Source organism: Puma concolor, chromosome D2, assembly GCF_028749965.1.
Source record: "Puma concolor isolate L17-30 chromosome D2, mPumCon1.1.hap2, whole genome shotgun sequence".
Classification (NCBI taxonomy): Eukaryota; Metazoa; Chordata; class Mammalia; order Carnivora; family Felidae; genus Puma; species Puma concolor.
In genome coordinates, this window is record NC_141677.1 from 48,376,913 (window position 1) to 48,397,569 (window position 20,657).

At 48.7% G+C, this 20,657-nt stretch overlaps 1 protein-coding gene across 2 annotated transcripts in view; it reads left to right on the plus strand.

Annotated features, from left to right (window-relative positions):
* CHAT (choline O-acetyltransferase) overlaps positions 1–20,657 on the plus strand; it is a 47,150-nt gene that overhangs the window by 17,674 nt on the left and 8,819 nt on the right. For both annotated transcript variants that reach the window (XM_086680257.1, XM_086680258.1), the window contains 4 exons: positions 11,866–12,035; positions 14,077–14,177; positions 15,040–15,168; positions 17,760–17,882. In XM_086680257.1, coding sequence (XP_086536383.1) covers positions 11,866–12,035; positions 14,077–14,177; positions 15,040–15,168; positions 17,760–17,882 — 523 coding nt within the window. The remainder of the gene's footprint in view (positions 1–11,865; positions 12,036–14,076; positions 14,178–15,039; positions 15,169–17,759; positions 17,883–20,657) is intronic.

Genomic DNA, 20,657 nt, shown 5'->3' on the forward strand with positions numbered 1-20,657 from the left:
AGAGAGAGAAAGTGCATATAAGCTAGGGAGGGGCAGAAAAAGAGGGAGAGACAGAATGCCAAGCAGTTTCCACACTGTCCACGCAGAGCACGACACAGGGTTCCAACTCATGAACCGTGAGATCATGACCTAAGCCAAAACCAAGAGTCAGATGCTTAACCAGCTAAGCCACCCAGGTGTCCCAGGAATCTATATTTTTAAAATACCTTTGAATGCAATTCAGGTTGGGACCAACTTCTGCAGATATTAGCAGCTACTATGTATGGAGGTCCACCTTGATGCTGACCTTATCTTGGGCCCTTTCTGTCCCTTGCTTTCAGTCTTCAGTATAGCCTGTGAGGTGGTATTTCATCCCCACAGAACATAGGAGGCTGTGTCTCCAACAGGTTGAGGTAGTGTTCACCCTTACAGGTGGTCAGTGGTGGATCAGGGTATCTGTCCCCCAAGCCTGAGATCCTCAGGGCCTGGCAGGCAGGGTGGGATTTGGGGCCTCAGGAAGGGCATGCATAACCTCTCAGGACCTCCCTCCCTGCACAGCCTCGAAGCTTTGGCCTTCCTGAACCCAGGAGGTCCAACACTGTTATCCTGGTCTGGAAATTCAATTAGACATTCTGCCCTGAGTCTGGAAGACTACAGCACTTGTCAATTTGTAGGAAAAGGATAGCCAACTCAGAGAGCCCACACCCCCACCCTGGAGCCCGCTGGCTTTCCTGGGTGCTGCGTGGAGATCCTGTGAACAGACTTTGGGCAGATGCTTCTGTTTACACAGCGCCGTAAATATTTATCCCCAGCAGCCAATTAGAGCTGAGCCATTGCTTTCAAGGAGGGAACTGACAGAAGGCGGCTGCGTCTGGAGAAGGCCTCAGTCATGGTTTACAAGAACCACTCGGGATGGGCATTTTGCTATTTAAATATTGTCATCCAGAGATAGACAAGTCTGCTGATTTTAAAACCAATTACACATTAGCAATAACAGCCTTTCTGATTTAATTGGCCCAGAAATACCTCCTGGGCTCCCAAGGCTGAATGCTGTTTTCCTTCCTTGGGGGTAGGAGGGTGGTGTTGCAGGGGCCATTGTCCTCCCACAGTGGAAGCACGAAGGCTCCTGTGGATGAGGGTATCCAGACAGGGAGAGGCACAGGTTCAGGGGCAAGAGGCCTGGGCTTGACCTGGTTCTCCTTGCTGTGCCCTGGAGCCTGGTGTCCTAGGCCAGGACATGGGGATAGCCACCCTGCCCTGCAGACAGGACCGAGGGTTTGCAGAGGGACTACAAAGCAGGTGGTCTTGTGCCTGGTGCATAGAGGCTGCTTGCTAAATGATAACTCTTATTAGATTTGGGAAAACACTCTGGGGATGTTTATCCAAGGCCCACACACTTTATGGAAAAATCTGGTGAACTGCAAATGGATACCTGTTGAACGTCCATTTGGTCAGTGACAGTGACCCATGGCCTTAGACTGAATGGCCTGTACTCCTTGCCTCGGAACTCTAACCCTTATTAACTCCAAGATACCCTTGGAGGTGCTTCCCCTGGGCTCCCCACATGGCACATACTCTGTGTGCTTACACTCAGACACCTCTGTTATTTCCTTTCTTCTCAGATGCTGTGTCTCTGGCTCTCACTTTCCATTTTATGATATTTGGGGTACAAAGCAGGTGGGAAGTTTTTTTTTTTTTAATCTCCTGCCCTTCTCAACTCACCACCTCTCCCCTAATTCTGGAAGTGTGATAGCTCTTTAAATCGGCCTCTGTGGGAAGGGTATTTCAAACCCAGAAGAAAAAGCAGCTCTTGGTTCTTGAGGGGTTTTTTTTTTAATTAAATTAAACTTATTTGGGAATAATTATAGATGCACACACGCTTGTAAAAAATGATCTCCCCCAGGGGGGCAGCTGGGTGGCTTAGTCAGTTAAGCGTCTGACTCTTGGTTTCAGCTGGTGAGGCCATGATCTCACAGTTTGTGAGCTAAAGCCCCACATCGGGCTCTGCACTGACAGCTTGGAGCCTGCTTGGGATTTTTCTCTCCCTCTCTCTCTGCCCCTCCCTGGCTTGCTCTCTCAAAAAAACAACAACAAAAAAAACAAAAAAACAAAAAAACTAGAAAAATAAAAATAATCTCACTGTACCCTTTCCCCCCACTGCTAATATCTTGTAAAATTCTAGTATGATATCACAACCAGGATATCACAGCCCATTTCCCTTCCAACTCCATCCCTCCTTAACCCCTGGCAACCAGAATCTGTCTTCATTTCTAGAATGTAATTGTTTTCAGAACGTTATACAAATAGAATCATACAGTATGTAACCTTCTGAGACTGGCTTGTTTTCACTTGGCATAATTCTCTGGAGATTCATTCACACTGTCCCATGTCTCAATAGTTCATTCCTTTTTATTTATTCCTTGGTATGTGGTTGATATCATTCACCCATTAGAGGACATCTGAGTTGTTCCTACTTTTTGGCTATTCAAATAAAGCTACTATCGTATATAATAGCTGTAAAATGCATAGTAGCTATTACTATAGTAGCTTTATTTGAATAGCCAAAAATTATATATTATAATTAATATATAATTGATATATAATTATATTTATATTATATATAAATTATATATATTTATATTATATATAAAGGTTTTTGTGCGATCATAAATTTTCATTTTAGGAAAAATGTCCAGGAATAAAATTGATATCTGCATGTTTAGGTTTTTTCTAAAATGTTTGTTTGTTTGTTGGTTGGTTGGTTGGTTTGTTTGTTTTGAGAGAGACAGCACTAGCAGGGGAGAGGCAGAGAGGGAGAGAATCCCAGGCAGACTCTGCACTATCAGTGTGGAGCCGTATGTGGGGCTCAAACTCATGAACCGTGAGATCATGACCTGAGCTGAAATTAGGAGTTGGATGTTTAACTACTGAGCCACCATGGTGCTCTGGTAGATTGACCATTTTGTTTTATGTAATGCCCCTCAATGTCTCTGGTAATTTTTTTTGCCCTGAAGTTTACTTAATCTGATATCAATGCAGCAACTCCTGCTTTCTTTTGATTAATGTTTGCTTGATATATCTTTTTCCTTTCTTTTACTTTCAGCCAGTCTATATCATTATATTTGATGTGAGTTTCTTATAGATAGAATATAACCAGGATGTCTTTTTAAATCTACTTTGTCAATTTCTATCACTGTAATTATTGATATGCTGGGATTTCATGTTAACATTTTATTTTTCGTCACCTCTGTTGTTCTTTTTTTTTTAATTTTTATTTATTTTTTTAATTTTATTTCTTATTTTTTTTAATTTACATTCAAATTAGTTAGCATAGAGTGAAACAATGATGTCAGGAGTAGATTCCTTAATGCCCCTTACCCATTTAGCCCATCCCCCCTCCCACAACCCCTCCAATAACCCTCAGTTTGTTCTCCATATTTATGAGTTTCTTCTGTTTTGTCCCCCTCCCTGTTTTTATACTATTTTTGTTTCCCTTCCCTTACGTTCATCTGTTTTGTCTCTTAAAGTCCTCATATGAGTGAAGTCATATGATTTTTGTCTTTCTCTGACTCATTTCACTTAACATAATACCCTCAGTTCCATCCATGTAGTTGCAAATGGCAAGATTTCATTCCTTTTGATTGCTGAGTAATACTCCATTGTGTGTGTGTGTGTGTGTGTGTGTGTGTGTGTATATATATATATATATATATATATATATATATATATATATATACCACATCTTTGTCCATTCATCTATTGATGGACATTTGGGCTCTTTCCATACTTTAGCTATTGTTGATAGTGCTGCTATAAACATGGGGGTGCATGTGTCCTTTTGAAATGGCACACCTGTATCTCGTGGGTAAATGCCTAGTAGTGCAACTGCTGGGTCATAGGGTAATTCTACTTTCAGTTTTTTGAGGAATCTCCATACTGTTTTCCAGAGTGGCTGCACCAGCTTGCATTCCCAATCACCTCTGTTTTTCAATTCTTGCTTTCTTTTTCCTTCCTATAGGTTACTTGAACATTTTTGAGAATTCCACTTTGATTTATTGTAATGTTTTTAGTGTATCTGTATAGTTTTCTCTAGTGGTTTCTATAGGTATTTATATATTATATTGATAAATTATACATATATTATAGTATATCATATATGTGTGTGTGTGTATATATATATATATAACTTATCACTATCTCCTGGTGTTGAAATTTTGCGAGTTCTAGTGAAATGTAAAAAGTTTATTACCCTTTACTCTCCCCCATTTATAATATAATTGTCTTAAACATTTCCTCTAATACAAATTTAGAACCACATCAGGCAGCGTTATAATTTTGTTTCAGCAGGGAAATATAATTTTAAAAACTCAAAAAGAGAATGAAAATTTATTTACTATAATATTTACTCTTTCTGTTATTCTTTCTTCCTTCTTAATGTTTCCATGTTTCTTTCTTTATATAATTTCCTTTCTTTGGGGGGAAATTCCTTTAGCTTTCCTTTTAGGGCAAGTCTTCTGGGGATAAATTTTCTTAGTTTTTCCTCATCTTAAATGTCTTGATTTCCCCGTCCTTCCTGAAGGATATTTTTGCTAGATATAGAATTCTGGATTAATGGTTTTCTCTCAGTACTTGAAAAAGGTTGTGTCACTTCATACCAGCCTCCATGGTTTCTGATGAGAAATAGACAGTAATTTAAATTGTTTTTCCCTAAAAATAAAGCATCATTTCTCTCTGCTTTCAAGATTTTTTCTTTGTCTTTAGTTTTCAGAACTTTGACTATGATAATGTCTTCTTGATGTGGATTTTTTTGAATGTATCCTGTGTGGGATTAACTGAATCCCTGAATTTATCCTGTGTGGGATTAAGTTTATGTCTTTTGCCAAATTTAGGAAGTTTTGGGCCATTATTTCTCTGAGTGCTTTCTTGCTCTGCTCTTTTTCCTCTCCTTCTGAGACTCCAATAACATGATTGTTAAGGTCTTTTGTCCCACGGATTTTTCAGTATTATGATGATTAATTTTAAAATATTTCTCACATAGTTCTAACATTCTGGTCATATCAGTAGTGGGCATATACTGATGGTCTTTTTTCATTCAAGCTGAGATTTTCCTGGTTCTTGGTATAAGTGATTTTCTATTGAAACCTGGAGGTGTTATATTGTAAGACTCTGGATGTTATTTAAACCTTCTGTTTTAGCTGGCTTTCTCTGACACCACTCCAGCAGGAGCAGGGAATGGGTTCTGCCTTGATGCAACCAGGTGGAGATAGAAGTCCAAGTTTCTCATGAGACCTATATTAACACCCCAGGGGAGGTTCCTTGTTACTCATGGTGGGAGTAGGAATTCAAGATCCCACATATTCTCGACTAACGCTGTGTGTGGAGCAACTGAGGTGGTGGATATTGCCCAGTGGAAATGGATGTCCCAGCTTCTATCTGAGACCATGCCTTCTCCGATACCCTCAGAAGCTGACATGCTTCAGTACAGACTGCTGATGGTAGAAGTCTAGGCTCCCCACTCTGCTTTTGTTGGCATGGGGGAAGGTTATTATCTAAAAGTTTTCCTGTCTTGCTAGTATGCCTCTTTCCTGGTCCTTTGGCTAAAGAAAGTAGGCTTTTATTGGGCTTTTTTTTTTTTCTTTTTGGTCTACATTTGTTTGTGTTTTATGTTATTGGCTATTTGAGCTCCAAGCCTGGCGTATTTTAGGTAAAACAGAAAACCCAGTGTATTCGTCTGAGTGGCTTAAACAACATAAATTTATTTCTCACCATTATGGTGGCTAGAAGTCCAAGGTCAAGGTGTTGGCAGCATTAGTTTCTCCGGAAGCCTTTCTCTGTGGCTTGCAGATGACCACCATCTCACTGCATCCTCAAATGGTCTTTTATCTGTGCACACACATCTCTGGTGTCTCTTCCTCTTCTCGTGAGGACATGGTCATATACATTTAAGACCCCACACTTATGATCTCATTTGACCTTAATTACCTCATTAAATAAAGCCTCATCTTTAAATACAGTCACATTGAAGGTTAAAGCTTCCGTATATGAATTTCAGGGCTGATGGAACACAATTTAGTCCAGAACAGGCAGGGAATTCACCATCATATTGTTCCTTGGGTCCTGAGAACCTCAGCCTGTCCATCTCTCTCCATCTTTCAGAGTCTTCTGATGTTTGTTTTAAATGTAATATCCAGGGTTTTTAGTAGAAGGAACTGGGAAAAGTCAACTTGATGTTCCTGGAAGCAGAAGTCCTTCCTTTTGAGCTCTTTCAAGAGGATTTTGGAACTCAATTCAAAGCAATTCTGCTGTGCAAGAGCCAGGTCTTATTGGGCAAGAAATACTTTTGTCGGAATTTTCATAGCCTTTGGGAACTGGGAGCATAAAGATTATTCCATAAGCCATAGAGTAGAGAAGAATATGGGATGTGTGATGGCAAATTTCCATCCCAAAAGGAGAGACAATCCCTTTATCTCGGCAGAAAATCTGCTCAGATGGAACTGACAAAGGTTTAGAAGCTCTAAGCCTCCGAAAAGGAGCCAGTGTCTCCATCTCCTTGGACCATGTGAGGCAAGACAGTAGGGATCTGACTTAAGCCACCTTCCCAGGGTGTAGAACAGAGAAGGCAAGTGTCTGAGATAGAGCTGTGTATATGTGCACACATGTGCACAGGTGGAGGTGTTGGGGAGCAGCACCTGAGTTCTGCAGCCCTCCACAACAGGGGTGCTGTGTTCCTTTTATTTTTGCTCACATTAGTCACAGTCTGTAAGCTTTCAGTCTCTAACAGAAGCTCCAGGGCCCTCCAAGGCCCTGTGGCCTCTGGAATTTCTGTGTCACCGAAGCTGTCAACTCCCCAGGCGTGGGTGGCAGAGCAAGCTCCTCCTATTACTCAACTCCGACTTCTCACTATTAAGCAGGGGCTCCTTGAGGAAGATTGATTTACCACATTAAACGAGCCTCCATGTGCTCGATGAGAATGTCACAAGACAAACGGCTCCTGCCGCATGCCTCCAGCCCACAGCCCCCCGTTTCCATTACATTTGGGCCAGATTCATGGTGGATGAGTTTGGGTGTAGTTCATTTTCTGCCTTACACGATAAACTTGTCAGCCTTTGACCGATCAGCTACTTGTATGCAGGAGTTCATTTGCAAGGCCACCTGGCATCCCAGCTCTGCTGTCCTGCTCCCATTTCACCCTGTCTAATGAGCCAGGACCTGGTTACTGTTGGTTGGCGCTGAGCTCTGGGGACCTGCACAACCCGCATGCTCAGCCCCTCCTCAGGGTCCCATCTCTCCTGCCTGGAGGCAGCTACAGCACTGATGCCTGGGGAGATGTCCTTGTCTGTTGCTTCAAGTTGTCCATCTGGGAAGGAGTGTGCAAAGCCTCCACTCTCCTGCGAAGATGTGTTAGGCTTACTCCCCAGCATCCTGGATGGACAGGCCTGCCTTGAGTTTCCTGGGGGAGCTATAGCCTGCCCGCTCCACTTTGGGAGCTATTCTAAGGAAATAGCTTCAAGGCTATTCTAAGGAATTTGGCTTTGGGGTATTTCCAAGGAAATTTTAGTGTAGGCAGATACCCAGCCTGGGGTCTCAGAGCTCACTGAGACATGACCAACAGGGCCAAGGTATGCAGCACTGGGGATTCCCATGGCCCTTTAACTGACCTCCAGACCCACATCCTTCCCAAGCTGCTGGGCATCCCCTAGACTCTGCTCTGACCATATCAACCCCAGCCCAAGATCCTTTGGTGGTTCCTTGTTGTTGCTAGATGAAACCCACATTCCAGATCCTGCCATTCACAGCCCTTGATGATCTGTTCCCAGCCTGGGCGTTGTGGTTGCACGCCTGAGATCAGGTCTATTTCCCTCCATTTACTGGGTGACCTTAGACAAGACATTTAGCTTCTCTGTGAATGGGGATGATAAAAATGCCTATCTCATGTTCGTCAATATGAGGGCTTCAATAGATGCCTGGCACATAGTAGGTGCTCAACAAAGGTTAGCTAATAGCATCACTTCACTGCATTTTTTCAGCCTCACCTAAATCTTGCATGCCTTTACCTATAATCTGGGGATGAACTGCAGCCTGGGGTGGTCTGCTCACTCAAAAGTTCCACCCATAAGCCTGGGTGTCTATACCCCAGCCCTTAGAACCTTTTCCAGCACTGTTATCTCCCTCCTGACATGTTTTTCCCTTCCTCTCTGCCTGTTTAAATCTGATCCCAGCCTGGCCAAGGCTTCTCCATTCTCTGAAGTCACCAGCCAGCCTGGGAGCCAAAAGGAACCCCCAGAATAGCACACAGGGCAGGGCCGGGCACCAGGGTCATTGGCAGGGACTCCAATTGGAGCAGAGAAGGGCAGGCCTGGGAACCTTGCAAAGGGTGAGGAATCCCTTCCAAATCTCCATCCCCTCCCAATCTCTCACCATTCTCCCATCCCACGAGGCTCTATGCCCTGAGGGTAGTGGTTTTCTCACCCTCAAGAGGCCATTGACCTTTCCTGTTAGCCAGATGGACTCCTCCAGGCTCCCACTCTGCACTGTGTACACAGATCTCAGCCTCACCTGTCTATATACACTCTCAAGTCCACTGTCAGCCATGGACATTTTCCTGTGCCCACCTGGACTAGGGACCCAGGCCTCACCCTCTACAAGCTCACAGACATGGGAGAGTGGACTAGATCAGGGTTTCTGGAGCTGGACTGGCAGTGACTGCTTAAAGTATAGGGAGGTCTGAGGTCAGCAGCAGGGCCTTTTGCTGTAGGGTCATGCACAGTGCAATAGGAGACAACAGGTATAGAGGGGACCAGTCCAGCCTTGAACCCAGGCACCATATGAGGTCAGCCTGGTGGACAGAGCAGAGGTTCCTTGTATGCCCCAAGCAAGCAGCTGAGCTAGCATGCTCTGGGTATGAGGAGTTCTGGAGTGCAGGAACTCTGTCTGGGCCACACCCCCCATGCCAGGCACAGTACCAGCCCTGTTAGAGGATCGGGGAGCTTGGGAGGTGTTTATGAGTGGAGCTCTGATAGGCGGAGTAGGAGAGGAGCCCCCATACATCCTATGATGTAGAGATGAATGAGCCCAGGTGTCTAGGGAGTAGCAGGAGGTATGAGGTCCATGCAGGGATTCAGGGGAAGTGATCCCCAGAAGGGCAACATGATGAGCCATTGGGCCCAAAGGGCTATACTTAGATTCAACTTTGTGGGCAATAGAAGTCATTTCAGGTTGAAGAGGGTAACCCAGTGACAGCACCACACTGAGGAGTAGAGGGAAGGGCAATTCCCGAAGGCTTCAGCTGGTAAATCTTTAGATCCTCAGGACATGGCCTAAAGCCTTGAAGTTGATCAGATTCCAGGAAATCCCAGGAGGCCATGTGGAAGATAATGAGTCATCCTGGCACCATTGGGATCAAGAGCGGTGCTGAAAGTGCAGTGCTCTCCAAGCCCTCATCTAGATAGGCAGTGGGGAGCAGATGACCCAAGGATGGGCTGGCTTGCCTGTCAACCTCCTTCCCAGAGTGGAAGACTCGCTGTGAGAGGGATTTGCAAGAAGTGGGAGGGAGGGGATGGGTGGGGACTGCAGACTCTCTTCACATGAGATTATATGTGGACACTTCTCATGAACTGGAGAAATCATGTGGGCAGAGCAGACAACACCCAAGTGGCCTTGACATCTGTGTGCCCAGCACAACGGCCCCACTCAAGTCTTACTCCACTGGGGTGGGGGAGAGTCACCACACACCCCAGTGAGGGTGCAGCCCAGAAAGGTTGGGGTGAGGCTAAGAGCAAGGAGGAAGAGACAGAACCTTATCGAGGGCCACCCCAGGTCCCTAGCTGGATAGAAGGAAGGACAAACTACCGTTGGCAGCATCAAGCTATATATAGACTCAGCCTCCTATTGACTGGGGAAGGTGCTGTTGGCCTGGCTCCAACCCACAGGCAGGACCTGGCTGGTGGACAGAGGCTATGGGGAGATCCTGAACCTAAGCCACACCTGCTCCCACACATTCCCTGGACTTCAGAAAAGCAGTTTCCAGATGGCTGTGAGAGATGATGGGCATAATTTTTGGCTTGAGGCTCTGGAAGAAGAGAAGCTTCCAGAGCCAAGGGCTCTGAAAGAGAGAATTCTGACCTATCAGTAAATGGATCCCAATAAGGAGGGGAAGGGCAGGAGCAGAGAGGTATGTGTGGCTGGACAGGCAGAGGGCTGTGTGCTTGGACTCCAGCTGACTACAGGAAATAGGAGAGCCAGCACTCAGGACCAGGGCCTGCCCAAGTGCCTGCCTTAATGGGACAAGAGGGAGCAGGGTGGGGGTGGTCCTGATTGTCATCTTGGAGGGCTCCTTGGCCCCCAGAATGTTTCTCTCTGACAAATAGCTTCCTGGACAGGGACCTCGAATTTCAATACCCACAGGGATCAAGGGGGTTGAATGAATGAGAAAGGACTATGATAAACCAAGGGTGCAGCTTCTCAGCTCCAGCCAATTCTTGCAGTGTGAGAATCTGAACCCAACATCACCAGATGGTATAAGTTAGGATTAGATTTGGCCATGTGTGACAGAAAGCCCAAAATAATAGTGGCTTAAAGAAAACAGGTTTTTCTCTCTCTCTCTCTCTCTCTCTCGTGTACACCAGAAGTAAGCCATCCAAAGCTAATACATGGCGTCTAGGGTTCTTCCATCTCACTGCAAGGATGTGGCCCTGCATCCATATGGTCCAAATGGAGGCTAGAGGTCCAGTCATCACACCGGTGTTCCAAGCAGTGGATAGTGGAAGGTGGGAAGAGGGGCAAAGAGCATGTGCTAGTTATCTTTAAGGAGCTCTCTTAGAAGCTGTCACGTTGTGTTTCTAAATGCTGTTGGCAGTGGGCAATGTAGCTTGAGTTCTGGTTCTCCCTGTGCCAACCAAAAACCAGGCACTCTGTGACTAAAGGGAGAATGGATATTGCCATCTGCAGCTAGCAGTCTCTGCCACATAGTGCCCCTTTGCCTCCAAATACCTTGCACCCCATCTTCCATGCATAGAATACTCTGAGGCTTGGAGGGAGGGGTAACTCTGCACTTCATCCTGTTACAGCATCCAGCCCAAAAGGCTGGATAGAGGACGTGGTGGAGGTGGAGGAGGCTGCCTAGGGCAGCCCATCTGGCCGGGCCAGCTCTACTCCAAGAGAAACCCCATGCCCAATGTCCCCCATGGAGAAGCTGAGCTGCCTTGGTGATATGTCTCCTGCACAACTCAGTGGCTTTTAGTGACATGCCTGAAATGGCCCCAATGGGCTCACCCGCATATGGCTTTGGGGCAGCCTGTCCCTTCCATCTGCCCTCTGCATTGAAATAACTGCCGAGGTGGCAGGGGGCAGGGAGGGCAACACCTTGAATCCCTCCCTTCAGCTTTTCGTGTGAAACTGACTGATTTTTAAATTTCAGCAACTAATGTTCAAAAACTGTAGTTCAGGACAAATAAACATGCCTATGTGCCACATGTGGCTCTTAAGTGCCACAGTGGGGTGGGTGGGGGTGCGGCTGGATGGGGGAATTGGAGCTCCTCCCCTGGCAAAATCTGGCCAGTGGGTCTAACATCCATGGAGAAGGCCCTGCATGAGCCCCCTCATCCTAGAAGGCAGGGCCAGTGACCACCCATCCAGGGGCAGAACTGGCCACAGATGAAGAGTGAGTGGGACTCTCGCAGAGACCCTGAGAGTGAGCCGGCTGCTGGGATTCGCACAGAAGCTCAGGACAGTCTGGCTGACTTCACCGCCTACCCGCTGGGGTTCAAAGAGGGGTCGGGACTGGCTCAAGGGCTGGGTGTCTGCCTGTGATATGTGACACTCTGTGGAGGGGACCTCAAGCCTAGGGTTTGGGGGTAGGTGATAAGGCCTTGTTTGCCTGGCCCGCAGACTCCACCAACCGGGACGCACTGGACATGATTGAACGCTGCATCTGCCTGGTATGCCTGGATGCCCCGGGAGGCATGGAGCTCAGCGACACCAACAGGGCACTTCAGCTCCTTCACGGCGGAGGCTGTAGCAAGAATGGGGCGAACCGCTGGTATGACAAGTCCCTGCAGGTAAGCCTCCCCAGTGGCGTGGCCAGGGGCCCGAGCCAGCACATGCTTACATCCAGCAGGCTGGCTCACTGGCCTGTGCTACCCAGGATGCTGCATCGGGGGCCAAGGGAGCTGAAGGCACTGGAAATGTGCTGCTGGTGTCAGCCCCTGGACTGGCCAGGATGCTTCTCTGGAGCAAGTGCCCGAAACCAACTCAAACCCCTAACCTTCCTGCAGCCTGTGCCAGGCATGTGGGACCTCTGGGTCAGACCTGGGGCTCATTCCCTATCTCCCTTCACGCACTATAAGGTGAGGGACATCACTTTCATAATGACCATATTAAATAGCCAGCAATCTCTATGCTTTGGGCTAACATTGCTCACACTGAGAAGCATTTCTAGGCAACATCTCATTTTCCGCTTTCTCTGGCCCCTACGTTCTGGTTATCCTTTTTTATTGGTTTGCATATTGATTCTGCTATTCCTGATGAGTTCTCTTGCTGCTGTGCTGGCTGTCTCAGCCTCCACCAGTGGTGCTAATGGCTTGTAATCTTTCATGGAGCAGCTGTGGGAGAGAAATGATATAATGGATGTACAGGACCGGAAACATAGCAAGCCTTGGGAGTGGTTTTTAAAAGGCACCGTTTTCCTTCCTTTCTTTTAGTGACAGGGACAGAAAATCACTAATGCATGAGTGGGCACAGCCTTCCCCTCCTGCCTCACATGGGTGACTGTGCCCACCTCTGGGCTCTTTCCACGGGCAGGACAGATGATCAGGTGAGCTGGAGGAGCCAAAGAGGCTCCCAGGGACGTGAATTGAAAGGATCAAGAGCTAGTCTCAGGACAGGAAAGCAGGGGATGTTGGGGAAAAGAGAAAAGAATCTGCAAGGGTTGAGTTTTGAGAAAGATGACGTGGGAAGATTGAAGAATGGGAGGAAAGCTTCGGGTCACCGGCACGTGATGTGAGAGACTGGGCAAGACATGAGGAGAGTCAGCTCACGTGTGATTGTTACAGCATCCTGGAAGAGTATCAGTAAAAATGTCAATAGCTTGTTTGTTTGCTTGTTTGTTTATGGACGGTGGACCAGACTCTCTTGAGTGTGATGCTGTGCTGAGCCGCTATAGGCAGCCCCACTTTATCTGGGGTACGCTTTAACGATCAAATCTCAATCTCATTATTTTCTGCCAGCACTTCTGTACATGCTGAGTATGTTCCTTTTCTAAGTTGGCTAAGTACAGCCTTGGTAAAATCTTTACAGTGCCTGTGGACCTTTCCTATACCTTCTTTCTAATCCTCATAGCAATCCTGTGAACTGGGCCTTATTGCATCCATTTTAAAGGCGAGCAAACTGAAGCCAGAGAGCTGAAATGTCTGGTTAAAGGTCTCCCAGCTGGCAGGTGGCAATGGCAGAGCTGGAATCTGGGTCCCTGACTCGAAGCCCAGGCAGCAGGGAGCAGAGCATCCTCAGAACACCCTTCCTTCACTCCCACCAAGAGACAATTTGTTTCTCCCTAGGAATCTGCACACCATCCGAATTGAATCATTATCTTTCAGTCACTCATTCAACAAAATCACTGAGCACCTACTATGGGGTAGACACTGGTTTAGATCCTGGGAATAAAATCCAAGGTAGCCAGACACACAGGGTGGACTCAGATACATAACCACACAAAGCTGTACAGGCTTGTGGCCCCAGTGCCCACTGTGATGGGGAAACAGGGCTTACCAGAAGCTGAAGGAACTTGCCCAGGACTTGAGCAAAGTATGTACAGCTTCCGTGTGAGGTCTCAGGAATCACTGGGCTACCTCAGCCAGGGAACCTTGGGCTCCACCCTCACTGCCCAGAGCATTTCTGGGAAGGAGGTCACACGACAGAGCTGCCTTGAGGCCCCCATATTCCCAAGTCTTGGCAATTTCCAGAAGCATTCTTTTTGGGGAGATCATGTGCTTTGGTGTCCCTGGAGGAGAGGTCCCTGAGAGGTTGAGGATGCCTGGCCTGGAGCCAAGGGGCCAGTTTGAAATGCAGACGCTACCAGACGTGCCTCACCTCTTCTTCTTGCAGTTTGTGGTGAGCCGAGACGGCACCTGTGGTGTGGTGTGCGAACACTCCCCTTTCGACGGCATCGTCCTGGTGCAGTGCACAGAGCATCTGCTCAAACACATGTGAGTCTGGGGGCGGGGCCCCTTTGCAACAGCCATAGAAGTCAAAGCCAGACTGCCAAGGGGCTGCCAAGCTAGGCCAAGAAAAATTTGGGTGTCCGTCGGGGGAGGAGGGGCCACATTTGTCCGGAAAGTGTCTTAGCAAAAGATGGGTTTGAAAACCAGCTTGACATCATACACTTTATCTGCCATGGACAGAGGGGGGCAGACTGGACAGCAGGTTTTGGGCGGTTAGAAAAAAGCTTGGCAAAGAATTCTCAGCCAAAAAGGAACACCTGCTTTGGCCCAGTGAAGCCCAGAGCAACATCTAGTGTGTTCAGAGTCAGGGCTGGGCTGGCTTGACCCAGCACAGAGGAGGGCAGGTCCCACCTCCTTCCATCCCCTTGGGCTGCGTCTCTCTCCCTAGCTTCCAAGCTGGCCAGACTGAGTGCTTCTCTATCCCTTAAACACACCGACCCCTTTCCTCTATTTGTGGTTTACCCATTCTCTCCTTCTAGAATCTTCTCTCTGAATCTAAGTTCTAAATCTCTACCATGATTTAAGAACTCTTTAGGATCCCTAAAAGCCCTCATGGACAAAACAACACAATTTGCTTCTTCAATTTCCTTCCAAGTGTTTCATAAATGCCAGTGGTGGAAAGCGGTGGAGTGGGAAAGCGTGAAAAGAAATACGGGGCTCTGGAGTCAGGCAGAACTGGCTGGAATCCTGGCTCTGCCCCATGCTCCTTTGAGTGGCTCCGCTGACCCTCAGTCTGTGTTTCCAGGGACAGCTCATACCCACTGAAACTCCAACAGCTAAGACGCATGCTGCCGGCAGCCCACAGCATGTGGCAGGGCCGCACGAGGTCACCTCTCTCTGTCTGCAGGGTGAAGAGCAGCCAGAAGCTGGTCCGAGCCGACTCCGTCAGCGAGCTCCCGGCCCCCAGGAGGCTGCGTTGGAAATGCTCCCCGGAAATTCAAGGCCTCTTAGCCTCCTCAGCAGAAAAACTTCAACGGTACAAAGTCCAAGTCTCTTTTAGGGCGATTACTACCACCTCACCACAACCCCCTCTATCCAGGCTGGATATCCAGAGGCAGCCTGGAAGTTTCTAAAGACCCCAGCTCTTTGCCTCCCCTCGCCCACCTGCACTACTCCCTCCCACCCCCATCATGGAAATGTATTCAAACTAAAGGGGAGTTACAACTCTCTGGGAAATAACCTTGCTGGAGTATCCATCGTTTCCATAAAATGCAAACATGGAGCTATTTTTTCGTGGGTTTCACCTGACTGAGCAGAGTCAAGACGGGGAAATCATCCCCCTCCTTTCGGGGGGAGTAGTAAACAACTGGTTTGCATAGGTCATTTGAATCCAAGCTATTTTGATTTGCTTGAATTTACACTGCAACTTGACAAGGGGGCCTTTTTTCCCAAGAGGAGGGAGGCAGTCAAGGCCCTAACGGGACCGTGCAGGAGGGCCCAGGATGGGTCTGGGCATCTCTGGGTGGGCCAGCACTAGAACGGTGGCAAGTTGTGGAGTGAGCTGTAGGCTGGCAACTAGATCTGGACCTTGGTTGTTCATTCCCTCATTCGGTAAGTGAGCATGATTCATTCATTCACTCATTCACTCATTCATTAAACATGTACAGAATTTTAAGTGTGCCAGGACTGTGGAAAGGCTGAGGACACCAAAATGAATATACCACGGAGCCTGCTGTCCATGCTTCAGTGGAGGAAGGAGACCCTCAGACCAAAACGTGTGACACAATAAAGTGCCAAAACCAGGGAAAGGCATACAGACCCGAACTCACAGAGGCTACAGGAGTGGAATTCTACCAGGACATTGTGGGAGGGCTTTGCAACGATGGGCCTTGAAGGATGGATAGGAGTTCATGGTGCAGGCAGGGGAGAAGAGGCAGAAAGGCAGCTTGTTCAAGCTTGTACAGGTTCGTAGAAGATCCAGGCTGGCCTGGAAACCAGCAACTGAGAGAATTGGCAGAACTGAGGCACTAAAGGGACGTTGAGGCCACATTGTGAATACATTGCTGTTCTTGCGTTATGGGACCTGGAAGCTGTCCTTCAGTGGTGAAGAGCCCCTGGAGGGTTTTGAGCAGGGGGGTTCAGGGGGCCAGTGAGGAGATTATGGGAAGCGCATGGGTGAGTGGGACAGATCATGGCCAGGCTTGAAGGGTAGAAAGGGCAAGGCCACTGCAGGCTGCTGTGGAGGATGACTGGCTGTGGCAGGAGAGTGGGAGAAGCCCCAGGTGTTCATCTACAAATGGTGCTGATATCACAACCTTACGGGGCTGTTCTTGGGATGAGCAGGCCTCTAGGAGAGTGAGTTGGTAGACTGGCAAGTCCTGGGTGGAGAAAACCCCCACTCATTTTCAGAGATCTGAATGGGGCCCCTGAAGTTTTCTTTTCAGAAGTGGGGAACCAGGAGAGGCCTGAAGCTGAGAAAGCAGGAGGAGCCTTGGGGGTCCTGGGCCACCTGTGGAAGGGAGCAGTGTCTGTGTGGGCAGGGCCTGGGCAAGAGGTTTCCAGGTGGCTGTGTGACCATGAACTCAGCCTGTCTAGAGACAGTTGACTAACAGGTTGGACTGAGGGGTGGGCCTCCATGGGTCTTCAGAACCTGACATGGCCCCACTGAGAGCTGAGCTCCCATGAGGAAGGGGGAATAGCTCAAGGAAGGGCAGACAGGCAGCATCTGCGACCTGAGGAAGTATGTGCATGGAGGCTTGGGGTTGCCTGCCCAAGGCTCTGTGTTCACTTATGGCCAGTGGACAGATGGTGTGGACCCTGCCGGACCATGTTGCAATGGACAATCAGCCCAGACCCCAAACTCATGAAGGAAGAGACTGGTCAATAGGGGATGACAGGTACTCAAGGGTCTCAGTGTAGACTCAGGGAATCTACCTGTTACTCTGACAGTGACTCATGGGCAGTAAGGACCTGGGCATGCCATGAGAGGCTCAGTAATAGTTCCTGGGGTTTATAGTCAGTGGCCAAGCCCAGAAGAGCAGCCCTTGCTGGGGTGGCCATGACCAACAGGGAGGCCCCAGGTCTTCCTCTCATAACACAACAGGGAAGAGTCTCTGTGAAGAGACATGGCTTACAGCCATCTCAGAAATAGGCTTTTTCCTGGGCAAAGGTGGCATGCCCAGTCTGGCAGAATAGCCAGGATGCCAAAAGAGTCTGACGATGTGGGACACACCTTCCCAAACAGGTCAAATGAACGGCCTCCTTCAGGCCTGCTTCTGTGGGCAAGAGGCTTCTAGGATTTTGTTTGAGGACACTGCTCTCCCTGCCCATGCAAATGCCTCTCAGGCCCCTGTGCTCCCAGGCCCCTCCCCTACCACCAGAACAGGGCCACTGCCCTGCCTGGCCAAGCCTCACCTTCAGCTCAGGGATCCCTGGTCTGGCATGCCCTCTGCCACTTCTGTATGTCAAGGCCTGTCTCTGACACCCAATATGTTCCTGGTGGGCAAGGACTGTGTCCTCAACTTCCAGAGCACTAGGTTGTACACCAAGCCTGAGCAACTTGGTTAGACTTTGTGGTGTGTGCATTCCATTTTACATGTAATAGCACCTCTTCTTCTTCTGCCACAGAATAGTAAAGAATCTCGACTTTACTGTTTATAAGTTTGACATCTTCGGGAAAACATTCATTAAGAAGCAGAAATGCAGTCCTGATGCCTTCATTCAGGTGGCCCTCCAGCTGGCCTTCTACAGGTGAGCAAAGCCTGCTGGCGGAATGACGCTGCCCAGGCGGGCTGACTGACAAGCTGCCCTAGACTCTAGAGTCTAGAAGCATCCTAGAGGGAGGAATGACTTCCTGTGGGCCTAGGAGATGGGAGGACCAGAGCAGGCTGCATGAAAGAAGGTGCCACTTCATCAAAGTGTGAATCCAGTCTCAGAAAAGAGAAGGAAAGACATCAAGTCAGGAATTTGCCCGAGTGATGGCACAGGTGCACAGAGCTCAAAGCGCCAGAACACTGAGCTAACAACGCCGGTGATGGAGGCCGCTCCTACTCTTGCCCTCACCCAGCCTCTGGCTGTGCCCTGTTTCTTTATAAGGACATGGAACCAGCATACCCCCCACCCCCGCCCACTGTGGGTCAAGTCAAAGAATCTGAACTCATCTTTGATTTGTCCCTGTCTCTCATTCCCCACCCGTGACACCACCATGTCATCCTCCAGATGTCTCTCAGAACCTCTCCCCCTACCCCCCATTTTCCCTCTCCATCACCATCGGCCCCTCCCCCGCCCCCATCATCTGGTGCTGCTTAACTGCAGCATGCTTCTCCAGGGTCTCTGCCTCCACTCCCATCTTTGCAAAACGTTGAAATATGCAAATCAGATCCTATCACTCACCACCTTGAACCCTCCCAATGGTTTTCCACCATGTTTAGAACAAAGTCCAGGCTTAGAAAGTCTCCCTGTGAACTGGCCTCTACTGGGGCCCTCCTCCCAAGCCCTTTGCTCTGGCTGTGCCTCCGCCCACCCACCCGTTGCCATCACCACTCTTCACATGCCACCTCCTCCCCTCTGCCAGGGTCTGCTCTGGCGTCAGCTCTCAGAGGCCTGCCCTGACCCCCTTATCTAAAGCAGCCACCTCAGGCCCTCGCCATCCAGCTCTCTAGCCTATCCCATTGTGTCCTCTTTTTCTTTCATAGCAGTTGTTTGTGTGAGCTACCTTGTTTGTTGATTTGTTGATTTTTGTTTTCTAGCCTGTCTCTCCCAAGCCTGACACTCTGGGTATCTCTCACACACCCGGCACAGAGTAGGCATCAGGGACTGAGTCACAGATGTGAGAATACACGACAGGAGTTTTATCTGGGGGGCGGCACAGTCAGGTCTGCAGCTTAGAGAAGTCCCTGTGGTGGTAGCCCTGTGTTGGCAGCAAAGTAGGGAGTAAGGGAGTAAGGGTTGAAGGCGGGGAGCCCAAGCAGTCTTTGATAGGAGGCTGAAACTAAAATGCAAAGTGGATCATCCTAAAGACAAGGCCGGCTCCTGCAGGCTCCAGTGCTCCTGGAGCAGCACTCATCAGCCGGCATAGGCGATAAATAGCACTACCCCACCAGGACCTGCCTGCATCTTGCCATATACGGGGGGGAGCATAAAGTGATCTTGCGATAAGGCTGGGGCAAGGGTTGACAGCACTCATGTGGACACAGCAACCCAGATCCCAGTTTCCCCTGGAGGGGTGGTAACTCACAGGGAAGGGAAGTGGCTACGGCCTTTCAGGGCATTGGGACTCCTTGGGGAAGGCTGATGTCACCCCACACGAGGTCTGTGCTCATCGTGGGGACACAAAGGCCTCACTGGCATTGAGCTGTGGCAGGTCCTGGTGTCTGGAACCACAGTCACCATTCTGATACTGGCACATGGCTGAAATGGGCCATGAGGTCAAGGTTCTGCTGGAACCACAACCAGAGATGCCGGCAGGTGTTACTTCAGAGAGCCCTTCGGACCCAAATCTAGGAGGGGGCTAGTGGACCCTGTACAGAGCTCTGCCTCCTCCACCCTTAATGATCTTTGTTGCACTGGATGTGGCCAGCAGTGGATGTGGCCAAAGGCTCCTGTGAGTAGCCCAAATAGGGCTTCTCTGCTTCTCATGGAGAACATTCTTCAAGAGTCTAAGCCATAACAAAAAAAAGTTTTTTAATCTGCCCCTAGAGTCTACAGAAGCCTGGAAGCTGCCTAAATTGGGGTTGATCAGTGATTAGCCAGTGATGGCATCTACTTTTGTGCCCAGCATGGCGTTTGCCTCCTGGGGCCATAGAGATAGAAGAAATGAGCTCCCTGCCAGAGTCCTTTCTCCTTGGGGAAATGAGGCATAAGTGTACAGGAAGTTGACTGACCTTCTCACCAAGTTACAGGACAAAGCACTGTGCTGAATCAGACTTGGCCTTTCTCCTCCTAGAGCTTACCCAGCATGGGAGGTACATGCCCTGACAAGGCCAAGATGCAGGACCATGACTTGTATGTGACTTTGGGCTGTCACTGCCCCTCTGTGATTCTGTGTCTTTCTCCTCCCCACCCCCAACACCAAAGACTTCACTGACTGGTGAGAAAGATGTGTGTCAGCCAGGTATGCAAGCCTAGGAGTGCTCACGGCTCACATGCCTAATGAAAGGACTTTCCCTGGCTGGTGTGGGGAGTGGCTCCTGTCCCAGACGTCAGGGAGGAGAGGCACAGCCATGGTGCCCACGGGTGCTGCCCCTGGACAGGCGGGCCTGTGCTGCAGTTTCCACTCGTGACCACTGAAGCTCCCTCCCTGCCTCCATCCGTAGGTCACGCTTGAATTGTTCTAAATAAAACAGGATTCCCTCAAGGGTGTGAATGATTAATTGCACAATTATTCCATTCTGTGCTATTAATCAAACACTCATCAGATCTTGAAGAAAATTCTAGGTTCCCCACCAGACTGGGGTTTTTTGAAAAGTTACCAGTCACTTCTTTATTTTATAACCACGCAGTGTCACCAAATGTATGAAAGTCATA